The 12,857-nt window shown below is 40.9% G+C and overlaps 1 protein-coding gene across 10 annotated transcripts in view; it reads left to right on the top strand.

Annotated features, from left to right (window-relative positions):
- Positions 1–12,857, top strand: part of LOC119816258 (microtubule-actin cross-linking factor 1) — a 319,531-nt gene that overhangs the window by 204,738 nt on the left and 101,936 nt on the right. For 6 of the 10 annotated variants that reach the window (XM_038332756.2, XM_038332759.2, XM_038332757.2 and 3 more), the window contains exons 40-46: positions 1,972–2,205; positions 4,514–4,663; positions 6,855–7,088; positions 8,087–8,311; positions 10,102–10,620; positions 11,288–11,464; positions 11,741–11,864. In XM_038332756.2, the coding sequence (XP_038188684.1) occupies positions 1,972–2,205; positions 4,514–4,663; positions 6,855–7,088; positions 8,087–8,311; positions 10,102–10,620; positions 11,288–11,464; positions 11,741–11,864 (1,663 nt within the window). The remainder of the gene's footprint in view (positions 1–1,971; positions 2,206–4,513; positions 4,664–6,854; positions 7,089–8,086; positions 8,312–10,101; positions 10,621–11,287; positions 11,465–11,740; positions 11,865–12,857) is intronic. The other 4 variants (XM_038332762.2, XM_042055226.1, XM_038332761.2 and 1 more) reach the window with 1 other exon arrangement.

Below are 12,857 nucleotides of genomic sequence, written 5' to 3' on the forward strand. Positions count from 1 at the left end.
TTCTCTCTGTTGCTATATCCTAGAGTGTTACAGAAGAATGTCACCTTGTAAACTCTTTAGAAAGTAAAGAGGAAATAGAGCTATTTCTCTTCTGTCCTCTCCCCTTTGAGTTCAATACCCAGAGCTGAGTGTAGAAGGAGAGATCCAATTCCTGATATTGGTCATCTGACCTCCATACTCCAGCAGTGCCATGCGTGCATCTGGGCAGATACACTTGACACACCAACACCATTATCGTAGGTTTTAAGATTTGATGTTGGGGGCTGGAGAGATGGCTCAGTGATTGAGAGCACTGACCTTTCTTTTTGAAGGTCTGGTTCAATTCCCAGCACCTACATGGCAGCTCACAACTGCCTGTCACTCCAGTTCCAGGGGATCTGGGGCCCTCACACAGATGATACTTGTAGGCAAAACACCAATGCACATAAATAAATCAGTTTTTAAGAAGATTTTATTCTGGGGCTTGAGAGATAACTCAGCAATTAAGAGCACTGGCTGCTTTTCCAGAGACTCAGGCTCAATTTCAAGTGCCCACATAGTTTTAACTCCAATTCCAGAGGATCTGATGTTCTCTTCTGGCCTCTATGGGCTCTGTATGCACATGGTACACAGACATACATGCAAGCAAAACAACCATACACATAAAATAAGAGTAGATAAATATTTTTTTAAGACAAAGATTTTTTTTAAAAAAAAATATTATGTATATGTGTTGGGGACCTGGGTGTTTGTTTGTGACACACCAGAAAGGAAGTCAGATTCTCAGGCACTGGAGTTATAGACTGTCCTGAGCTGCTCAGTGTCCTCTGGAAGAACAGTAGGTATTCTGAACCACTGATTCTCTCCAGCCACCTAAAAGTAAAGTCAGCTTAGTGAATCCAAGTAAGCTTCCTGCTTCCTCAGGACTGGACTACCAATTAAATAAATATAGATGCTTAAGTTTACATGCAAGATGTTTGGCTTGCATGTGTGTCTGTTTGTGGTATGCACATGGTGAGGCCAGAAGAGGGCACTGAATCTCTTAAAGCAGAGTTACCACCATATGGGCTCTGGGAATTGAGCCCAGGTCCTCAGGAATAGCAGTCTCTCCAGCCCAGAATCTTACATCAGAAATTAATGTTGTATTTTTTCCAAAACTTTTATTTATTTATTTATGTATTTATTAAATTAAACCAGGAATGGTGGCATGGGCCTCTAATTTCAGCTGCTTGGGAGTTTGAGCTGAGAGAATCACAAATTCAAGGCCTTTCTGGACTATAAAATAAGTTCAAGGCCAATTTGTTTTGTTTGTTTGTTTGTTTTGTTTTACTGTTTTTATTGAGCTATATATTTTTCTCTGCTGTCCTCCTTTCTTCTCCCCTTCTACCCTCTCCTGTGGTTCCCATGTTCCCAATTTACTCAGGAGATCTCATCTTTTTCTATATCCCATTCTATCTCTCTTAGGATCCTCATTGTTGTCTAGGTTCTCTGGGATTGTGAATTGTAGGCTGGTTTTTCTTTGCTTTATAACTAAATGTCTAAAAGTCAAGGCCAATTTGAACAGCGTAGTAAGACCCTGTCTAAAATAAACCAGACATACAAAAGGAGCTGGGATGTATCTCAGTGATACAGTGGCTGCCCAGTATACACAAAATCCCCAACTCTACCAAAATAAATAAGAAGATTAAGTCATATATATTTTGGTTAGCAATAGTATAATTCTGTTAGCATAAATAATTGGAAGGTTACTGATTTGTAAAGCTAGGTCCAGTAATGGAAGCATTCTTGCAATTAGTGCCTTGTTTGGGGGAATTTGTAAAGAACCGAAAATGAGCTTTGCAGTGCTATTCTGGTCCTCTTGTCATCAATACCAGTTATGAAAATATGAGGTTATCTTTTACTTCTCAAAACCAGTAACTTTTACATGACTAGAGAAATAAAAGTTGTTAATTTTCTTCCATTTGTTTGGTTTTTTTTCCTTACTTGCCTTAGGTTATAAAACAATCTATAACTGGAAGGAAAACTCAGCTGGACGTTCTTGCTTTGGATGTTGAGCTCTTTATCACTGAGCATGCACAAGATCTGTCTCTTCAGCAGAACCAACAGATGCTGCAGTTTCTGAACGAATTACAGAGGTCCTTTCAGGACCTTGTGGAACAGACTGCAGCTCAGATGGATGCATTGCAGAGCCATCTTCAGCAAATCCAGCAAGAAGTTCAGGTTAAGGTCAGACTGAACCGAGTTCAATTTGTCTATGGGCATGTCTTCTGGGGGTTTTCTGACTTGTCTCCAACGATCGTGAATCCGGGAACCTGGGTTTATCAGCTTCAAAATTTAATGTCCTTCCAGGCCAATATGACCTGGCCTGAGAAAGAACTGTTTTGACTGTTTTTCTTATTTTATGTGTGTAAGAGAATATATATGTTTGTGTGCGAATTGCATGTGCAAGTGTTTTCATTTTAGTGAGATGCTACTCTTACTATGTCCCATTGTCTCAACTGCCATGCAAAATTTGTAGCTAGCCCTTTCTACCTGTTGCTTTCTCAGCATTCATTTGAGACTAGGAAGAGCATCTAGGTACTCTGAGCTCTGGACAAGAATGGCTCTGAAATCAGTTTTATTAAAAGACTTTTAAAAATAATTCAAAATAAGATTTCTTGACAGTCTTCAAATATCTGGCAGAAATATTTAATCAGAATAATATTGTTTTTAAGACAGTGTTTCACTGTGTTGCCTAGGCTGACTCTGTGTGGAGCAGGTTGGCCTTGAGCTCACAAAGATGCCCCTGCCTCTGCCCATGTGCTGTAATTAAAGGCATTAGTTAGCATGCCTAACCTTGTTTTTGGAATATTTATGTTATTATTTTCTAGCACTTTATTTTTCTACGTGCTGAAGTGACCAGTTTTTCACCATGCAACATAGTGTATGAAAACAGGGTTGATGGTTTCCTTTCTTTTTCTTTCTTTCTTTTTTTTAATCTGAAATCTGATGACAGTCCTACTATTTCTCAGCTTATCTCTCACCTTGCAAAATTGAAATTTAACATAATTAAAATTTTAGTATCATCATAACCTTTGACTATCTTGAGTAATGCTTTTGCCATTTCTGCTGTCTGAATAAATTGATATACAACAAAATGATAGTATAATTGTCATGTTCCCCAGAAAATCTGTCGCAAGGGCTCCTGTGTTATGCAAAGTATAGTTGAGCTTTTGGATCAAACCTAAAGAAAATTAGGTTAATCTGTGCCTCCTGTCCCCTGGTACTGTCTAATTACTTCAACTAGTTTGAAACCGAAGTAAACCGTGATAAGTTTTTCAGGTCACTCTCCATATCTGAGCATGTGTAATGCTCTTTCCTGATCATTTAGATAGTCTAGTTTATCCTGTGTGTAATTAGTAAAGCACATTGGTCTGAGCCACCTTAAGCTTAACTGCGGCAGGTAATAAAATTGCATGTGAACATTTTAAGCATGGAATTAATTTCACGGTATGCATTAACCTTGTCAGAAACACTCTGCCTCTCTCTGTATTTGCTCTGAATGTGTGTGCGTTAACTTGTTTGCTTTGCTTTTTCAGATTCAGTCTGCACTCATCCTAACCCATGAAGATCCTGTTTCACAACTGAAGAACTCTTAGGAGTTCTCTTCCAGTGCCCTTCTGTTTTTCCTAAAAAAAAAAAGGGAGTGAGGGCCAGAATGGGCACCTGTTTGTAAGTGCAGGTGACTGACATCAGAACGCCATCAGAAGGCAGTCTGGCAGAAACAGTTTTTAGAACGATTATCAGGAGAAACACATCATGCTCAATTGTTGCTCAGTCGGGTACTCTAGTGTCATAAACTGACCTTAGAGATGGGGAAAGGATCAGGCATGGAAACATATTCTCCCCTCCCCCCGGGCCTCACTTTCCAGTGGTATTAGTATAGACACCCAAAAGACTAAGACAGTTGCTATTCTTGGGCAGTTTTCTTCTCAAAATAGCCAAACCACATTTCTTGACTCTGCCATGTAATCATTCTGTCTAATGGTCTTATGCAGTTTTAAGACATTTGATTTATAAAGTCAGTTCAATTATTAAGAACCTCATTTAGCTTATCAATTATCCAAACTCTTGAGTTTTTACTTTTTGTTCTGAATTCACTTTTCCACATTTCTGACATAAATTTCAGCATATCCTCTTGTTCCAAAGGAAGAACTTCTCAGAGAGACATCATCATCACCACCACCATGTGTGGTTTTCATTGTTGTCCTTTCCAAAAATGGTAATAGCAGTCTCCAAAGGAGCTTCTAAACTAATCCGCATTAGGAGCACATCTCTGCAACTGTCCCTGACTATCATTCCAACTGCACACCAGATACAGACAGCCCAGATGAGGGGAGCTTCCAGAATATGACTTCTGTGCCTTTTTCTCTCCCTGTTTTCCACCAACCTTTCCATGTTTGATATATAATTGTCCTGTTTTACATTCAGGAAATTATCTTGTATCTGTAAAATGAAAGTTGATTTTTTCTTGACTCCTCTGCATTTTAATTAGACTCTGCAGAAGCAACAAAATACCTGCCATCAGAAGCTGGAGGACCTTCGCAGCTGGGTTGGACAGGCAGAAAGAGCTCTGGTGAGACACCAGGGTGGAGCATCTCAGCAAGAGCTTTCTGCTTTGCAGAAGGACCAAAGGGGCTTGAAGGTCAGTGTGAATTAATTTTTCTTGTCATTCCTTCAGTAAGTGTTTGTCAAGGCTCCATAACAGTGCTTAGTAGCAACGTCATTGCTAACCAGACATTGCTACCCTCATGAAAGCTTGCAGTTTGGTGGAAGAGATAGATAAGCACAAAAACTATCACAAAAAAGGCATCAAACTGCTAACTACTACATGTATAATGGGAAAGTTACCTGAAAATATGCCAGAAAGACAATCTAGGGTTTTCTGTAGGGTACCAGGAAAGATTACTTCAAATAGTGTCATTTAAACTGAGAAGGATATATAGGGCTTAGTGCTCAAAGGGGTAGGAGGCAGAAAGTACACTAGGCAGAAGCTTCTACATCAGACTTAAGGTAGGAGGGGAAGTGAATACAGCATGGTCAGAAACTGAAAGAAGTCCCTTCCTCTGGGCTGCAGAGTGGTGATCGGAGACATTGGTGTCGTTCTCATCTTCTTGGATTTATAGACCACACAGAGAGAAAAGATGATAACCAGGAGAATACAGTAGTCTCTCCTGTCGGTTAAACCCTAAAGAAAGGAATAGGTACTTTTCAAGTCTCCCAGTCAGTCCCTGAAAGCAGGTATCAGTGAACTATTGTTCTTGAACATATGTATTGTTCTTGAACATATGTATTATTCTTGAACATATACAGTTTAATTTATAATTTAGGCACAATGAAAGATACATCCATAACTAAATTAGAACAATTATTTTAATATACTATAATAAAAACCATCACTATTCTTATCATTTGGGGCCATTTTTATATGAAATGAGGACTCTTGGAGTATAAACACCATAATACAGCAGATGACCTGATAGCTGAGTCTACTACTGTGTGTCTAATAGTCAAGTAGCATGTACAACTTGGATGAACTAGACAAAGGAGCTAGTCACATTTCAAAGAGCAAGGTGAGTGAGATTTTTTTTGTGTGTGTGTGGGTGTTTTGATTGCATGTGTGTACATGGCCTCATGTGTCAATGACCATGGAGGTATCAGACCCTCTGGACCTGGAATCATGGATGATTGTGAGCTGCCGTATACATACTGGAAACTGAACCCAGGTCCTCCCAAAAACAAATGCTCTTAACTGCTGAGTCAGCTCCCCCCCCCACACACACACACACAGCATTTTGTTTGTTGTTTGCTTGTTTGTTTGTTTGTTTGCTTGAAGACAGGAACCTTGACTGGCCGAGAATTTGACTGGTACACCAAACTAGCCTTGAACTCAGAAAGATTCCCCTGCCTCTGCAGGGATAGGATTAAAGGATAACCACCATGTCTACTAGGAGCGAGTTTCCATCACTTAATTTTTTTTTTATTTTTTCCACTTTGCAAATCTAGAATTTTTAAATCTTAAAGTTCTTTTTTATTTATCATAAATTGCAGATGTATTTCTTGTCTTCCCACCTCCACTTAGTGTGTGTGTCCACACCATGCTCTCGGAGGCCAGTGGCAGCAGTGTAGGTCGGTTTTCTTCTTCCGTCTTTACAAAGAAGGAACTTACAAGTCAGGGGATCTCATAGAAAGAATGGGGCTGGAGAGATGGCTCAGCGGTTAAGAGCATTGCCTGCTCTTCCAAAGGTCCTGAGTTCAATTCCCAGCAACCACATGGTGGCTCACAACCATCTGTAATGAGGTCTGGTGCTCTCTTCTGGCCTGCAGGCATACACACAGACAGAATATTGTATACATAATAAATAAATATTGAAAAAAAATAAATAAAAAGAAAGAATGCTCACTGGGTGTGGCTGTGTGGACCTTGAATCCCACCAGGGACAAATGGATCTCTGAGTTCATGGCCAACCTGGTCTACAAAGTGAATTTCAGAACAGCCAGGGCTACACAGAGAAACTTTGTCTTGTGGGGTAGGGGGAGACAGAAGAAAAGAAAAAGGAAGGAAGGGAGGAAGGAAGGAAGTTTGTTCTTTGAAGACAATATCGCCAAGTAAAAATCTCTACTATTCAGCACTGAATGTTTCCTGGGAAAATTAAATATATTAATTTTTTCTTTCAGTATAAACTATAAGTAAACTCTTATCAAAAGATCAGAAACTGTGTGTGTGTGTGTGTGTGTGTGTGTGTGTGTGTGTGTATGTGTGTGTCCTCCTTACTCTATTAGAAGACTTGAAAGGACTAAAAATAAAAGCAGTCATCTTTGTTTCTCTTTGTTAGGATTTGCAGGATGATATTCAGAATCATTCTGCCTCATTTGCCTCGGCTGTCAAAGACGTTGAAGGGTTCCTGGAAGAGAATCAGACCAAGCTGAGTCCCCAAGAGTTAACATCTCTTCGAGAAAAACTTCATCAGGCTAAGGAGCAATATGAAGTTCTCCAGGAAAGGACACGGGTGGCTCAGAAAGAGCTGGAGGAAGCAGTGACGTCAGCCTTACAGCACGAGACAGAGAAGGTAGCAGTCTGTCATACTTGATTGTTTTCCAAAGCCAAGTCTTATGCCAGTATAGAAGCTGGGAGGCCTTTAGAGTCACAGAAGAGCACTTAGGAGCAGGTACACAAGTTGGTCTTTCTTTACCAAAAGTGTTGAGGAGTTCGGATCAGGAGTGATTGGTAAAAAGTATATTTTACTGAAAACAAAATGAAAACTTGCTCAATCTATAGTTTGTACTTTAGCTTAGATGAGATATTAGGCTGGGTAAGAAAAAGCAGATGGTGTGTTTCTTGCATGAATATTGATTGATGACCTAAGAGCATTAGAAAAATATCTATAGGATCTTTTGGGGTTATAGGCTTTATTCCCAGGCGGGCTGTATGGTTACAGTGTGGACTGTGGGACTAGGAGAAACTGAAAAGCAAAGCTAAGAGGTGACGTCTTGAAAGGTTTTACTCAGCACTGGTGGGTGGAAGGGTTGAATTGGATCCTTTGAAGAACCAGAGAGTAGAATTGAGAGGCAAATTTAACAACTAAGTGCTCAGTTTAGCTGTGATAAAGGTGACAGATGTCTTCAGGAAAAAATAGCCAGATAAGAGTGGTACCTATGGGGCTGGAGAGATGGCTCAGCGGTTAAGAGCATTGCCTGCTCTTCCAAAGGTCCTGAGTTCAATTCCCAGCAACCACATGGTGGCTCACAACCATCTGTAATGAGGTCTGGTGCCCTCTTCTGGCCTGTAGGCATACATGCAGGCCTAATATTGTAATATATATATATATATATATATATATATTATTGTAATATATATATAATATTGTATATATATATATATATATATATATATATAACTATTTTCACAAGTTTTAGAAGATTCCCATTCTTTGTTGCATGGAAAGATTTTACAGCAGAACAGAGCATCGCTTTTTAGCACTGGCCTGCTTTCCCACTTGCCATATTAACCAGTACTCTCACGGTGGAGTGCCAGTGGTGTTCTCACTGGAGTACCTCTGGATTTCAGAGTAAAGCAGCAACCGAGCTGGCAGAGAACAGGAGGAAGATTGATGCTCTCTTGGATTGGGTGACTTCTGTGGGGTCATCTGAAAGACAGCTGCAGACCAGCCTTCTAGGAATGGAGCAACTCTCTGGAGCTAGCCTTGAAAAACGAGCCTTGGATGCCCCCGATGGTTATGTGGAGGAGAACCAAGTACCAGAGAAACTGGACAGGCAATATGAGTTAATGAAGGTAAGGACGTTAGCTTGTCTTTGATGGGTTTAGAAAGGAACTGTCTCACTTCTAGAAAACTGATCACAGCCTTAGTTTGTGTCTTTGATAGCACAGCAGCTTGTACACTGTTCTTTTTGTTGTGTTTTGTTTTGTTCTCTGTGTAGCTTTGTCTGTCCTAGAACTTGCTCTGTAGACCAGCTTTGCCTCAAACTCACAGAGATCCGCTTGTCGCTGCCTCCTGTGCACCACTGTGACCTGGTGACTGTTTTCTCTCTCTCTCTCTCTCTCTCTCTCTCTCTCTCTCTCTCTCTCTCTCTCTCTCTCTCTCTCTCTCTCTCTCTCTCTTTTCTCAAGACAAGGTTTCCCTGTAGCTTTGGTGCCTGTCCTGGAACTAGTTTTTGTAGACCAGGCTGGCCTCGAACTCACAGAGATCGGGCTGCCTCTGCATCCCGGGTGTTGGGATTAAAGACCTGCGCCACCACTGCCCTGCAACTGTTCTATTGAAATGCTTTCTGCTTTGACTTCTCTAGCATTTTTTTCACCCTGATTATCCTTCTTTGAGATACTGTTATCCTTCCAGGTAGATCCAGGCCTCTTTTTTTCTATTGTAATATACTTTCCTAGTACTGAGAAGATAGCTCAGTTGGTAAATTTACCACACAAGCATGAGATCCAAGTTTGAATATCAGAACCCATGTTAAAATGTGGCTTAGTGGGGCATGCTAAGAATCTTATCATGGGGACTCCATGTGGGGGTCCCAGCCAGCCTAGCCTGATTCCAGGTCCAAATGAGAAAGTAACTCAAAAAAATAATGTGGGTGGCTTTTGAGGAACAGCACCCAGAATTGATCTCTGGTTATACCTGCATGCACTTGTTCATGTGCACATATAGAAACTCATACACCCAAAAACAATACGCTTTTCTTCGGTACCCTTGTCTATATACCAGATACCAGTATTGACAAATTCCTTGAAAACAAATTTTGTCTGTAATCTGCAGCCTGACCTCACCTGCCTGTTCATCTAACCTGTTCTTTGCATATTCCTAACTTCCCAAACTAATAACCATCCTAGATTTTTTCTATTGCTCTCCCATATTGAGCCATCTTATTTGTAAGATGCTGTATCTTAACATAACATTATTTTACCTTCCAGATTAAGTCCAAACTCTTAATATGGTTTACTGTCATTATTACCAACCTCCTAGGATCTGTTTCTGCTTACTTGACCTCATCCTTCATCTTCCTTCACTTTGAGTCTCCAGCTGCCGAGCTCTCACACTCCTGAACTCTTGTGTGCTCTTAGAATTTTCTTTCCCCTTAACTGCTGAACATAATGGAAGGCATGGCTCATAGTTAATTTTTTCTTTTTTTCTTCAGATCCTAGCTTAGAGTTTACTTTCTCTAAAGAGTATTCTCTTCACCATTCCCACGTTTAGTATATTCTTTTATTTGTATATTCTTAGGACTTCAATGTAGAGTTTTATCATATCTGACCCTTAACTCATTCCATAACTTTATTGGGGACTTGTAACATCTTTTGGCATTCACATATCTCATCTTAAATATGATATTATCTACGTACAGCAGTAGGTTTGTTTTTTTAATTTGTTTTTTGCAATAGGGTCTCACTATATAGCTCTTGTTTTCCTTGAACTCACAGAGATTGAAAGCATATACTGCCACACCTGGCCCTACAGTGAGTGGCATTTTGAAACAGAGGTGGAAATTGCTCCACCTCTAGCTGTAAATAACCAACTGTTCACATTTTCCCACTGACAATCATCTTTGGGGTGATTTATTCACCAGGCCCGTCACCAAGAATTGCTGTCTCAGCAGCAGAATTTTATTGTGGCCACCCAATCAGCTCAGGCCTTCCTGGACCAACATGGTCACAATCTTACACCTGAGGAACGACAGAAGCTACAAGAGAAACTAGGCAAACTGAAGGAACAATATGCAGCTTCCCTGGCCCAGTCAGAGGCAGAGCTGAAGCAGACGCAGACACTACGAGATGAACTACAGAAGTTCCTGCAAGACCATAGGGAATTTGACAGCTGGCTAGAACGATCTGAGAACGAGCTGAACGGTATGCATAAGGGCAGCAGCAGCCCTGAAGCCCTGTGCTCCTTGCTAAAGCGGCAAGGAAGCTTCTCAGAGGATGTCATTTCCCACAAAGGAGACTTGAGATTTGTGACCATCTCAGGACAGAAAGTCTTAGACACAGAAAACAATTTTGAGGAAGGCCAGGAGCCATCGGCGACCAGAAACTTAGTGAATGAGAAGCTGAAGGACGCAACAGAGAGATACAGCATGCTCCACTCTAAGGTAAGGGGAGACCCCATCAACCTCCAGAGAAACAATCATGGCAGTTCTCAAACAACCATGTTTAAAGTTTCTAAGGCTCAGAATATGGGCCACCGTGTGTTAACTACAAGCAAATTGGTTTCATGAGCTATACAAAAAATGCAGACTGTGGGCCCATGGTCTAACACCTAGTCCATCAGTATTGGAATGTGTATCTCACCATTGGAGAAGGGAGAGGTGCTCATCTTCCTGTGTCCTGGCCAGTGTCTTGGGCTTATCCGAGGCATAACACAGCAAAATTTAAATCAACTACCCTCTTTATTCCTACGCAGTGTGTTCTAGGATGAATCCTTACCTTCCTGCAAATCCAAAAAAAAAAATCTCTGTTCCTCCTAAAGTTGAGAATCTACACACCGCTCCCTGTCAACAGCTCCCAAAAGGAACATTTTTTTCACCTTTCATTCCTGATGTATATTTCTTTGGTGGCGTGTCGTGTAAATCATTAAGTCTTCTCAGGGACATAAATGGGTGAGATGACTAGTACAGTACAAATAATTTTGCTTGCAGACACTAAAGCTGTGGTGTGAAGCTGCAGTCACCTCCCCCTCATCCCCAACAGGACAGGGTTCTTTCTTTGAACACTATTCTGGAAGCTGCTACCTTTTGGCTTCTTTCTTCCTTTGCATAGTGTACACGATTGGGCTCTCACTTGAACATGCTGCTAGGCCAGTATCAGCAATTCCAGAGCAGCGCTGACAGCCTGCAGGCATGGCTGTTGACTTGTGAGGCCAGTGTGAAGAAGCTCCTCTCAGAACCTGTTGCCTCTGACCCTGCAATCTTGCAACAGCAGCTTGCAACAACAAAGGTAAGCAGATGCAGACCATGTTTGTGTGTCAAGGTCTTTTATTTCATGACTTAGAGGGAACTAATAAAATAAATACTAATGCATTAGTTGAGGTAGCTTAAGCAAGATCTGATTCATAAATTCTTTAATATCTATGTCTATAGATAAATAGAATATTTCTATAAGGTTGGCTACTATTTTAGGTTAAATAGAATCACCTTTAATTACTCACTGAAATGTGGGGGTTTTGTTTTTTGTTTGTTTGTTTGCTTGCTTGCTTTTGTTTTGGACAAGCAGCAGTTACAGGAAGAATTGGCTGAGCACCAAGTCCCTGTAGAGAAGCTTCAGAAAGCAGCCCATGACCTAATGGAAATTGAAGGAGAGCCAGCCCTGGACTGTAGGCCTATTCAAGAAACTACAGGTATGGCGCAGCAGCAGTACTCCTACCCCCTTAGGTCTACTGTGATCTTTAGTTTGCAGTATATAGCACACAGTGTCAGCAGGTATCCAGAGCACTAAGATAAGGGCAGGGGACAGAGCTCACTTTCCAGTGAACTCTCTTACCACACTGGAGACTCTTACCCATTACCTTCAACCCTTTCAGTATCTGCTGTCTACTTGTACCATGCTTCTTTCATTTTCTAAGTAAACTTGCCATTCTCAAGTTTTACTGCCTTTGAAGTTTCTCCTGTTTCTTACCTAACATTTATTTCATTGGGTTCTCCACTAGTGATGAAATTCTGTTCATCTTTCAAGATTTATTCAAAGGTGCAGCATGATGGCTTTTAGTCAATGCATTATATATTTGAAAATTATGAAGAGGGTGAATTTTTAAATGTTCTCACCATGAATAGTGCTAAGTACGTGAAGTAACCATGTTAACTAACTTGATGCAGTCATTTCTTAATGTGTTTACATTCTAAAATATGATTTGTATGCCATAAATATCTATTCTTGCCGGGCGGTGGTGGCTCATGCCTTTAATCCCAGCACTCGGGAGGCAGAGGCAGACGGATCTCTGTGAGTTCGAGGCCAGCCTGGTCTACAAGAGCTAGCTCCAGGACAGGCTCCAAAGCCACAGAGAAACCCTGTCTCGAAAAAACAAAACAAAACAAAACAAAAATATCTATTCTTTTTACTTGCCAAGAGTCAAGGGGAGGAAAGGAAGGAGACAAACCTGATATTTTATGGCCTTTGTCAAATCCTAACCATTAGTTGCTTTGCTGTGATAAAACACCACTCCCCAGGCAGCTTATCTAGGAAACATTTAATCGGCCCACTGCCCTAGAGCCCCAAATGGCAGAGCAAAGCCATGCTGGCAGGAAGAGCTGAGAGCTCATGGCTTGAACCACAAGCAAGATACACAGAGAGAGTGCACTGAGCATGTCAGGAGGCTTTGGGGGCCTTAAATAAA

The sequence above is a fragment of the Arvicola amphibius genome, chromosome 6 (assembly GCF_903992535.2).
Source record: "Arvicola amphibius chromosome 6, mArvAmp1.2, whole genome shotgun sequence".
NCBI classification, from domain to species: domain Eukaryota; kingdom Metazoa; phylum Chordata; class Mammalia; order Rodentia; family Cricetidae; genus Arvicola; species Arvicola amphibius.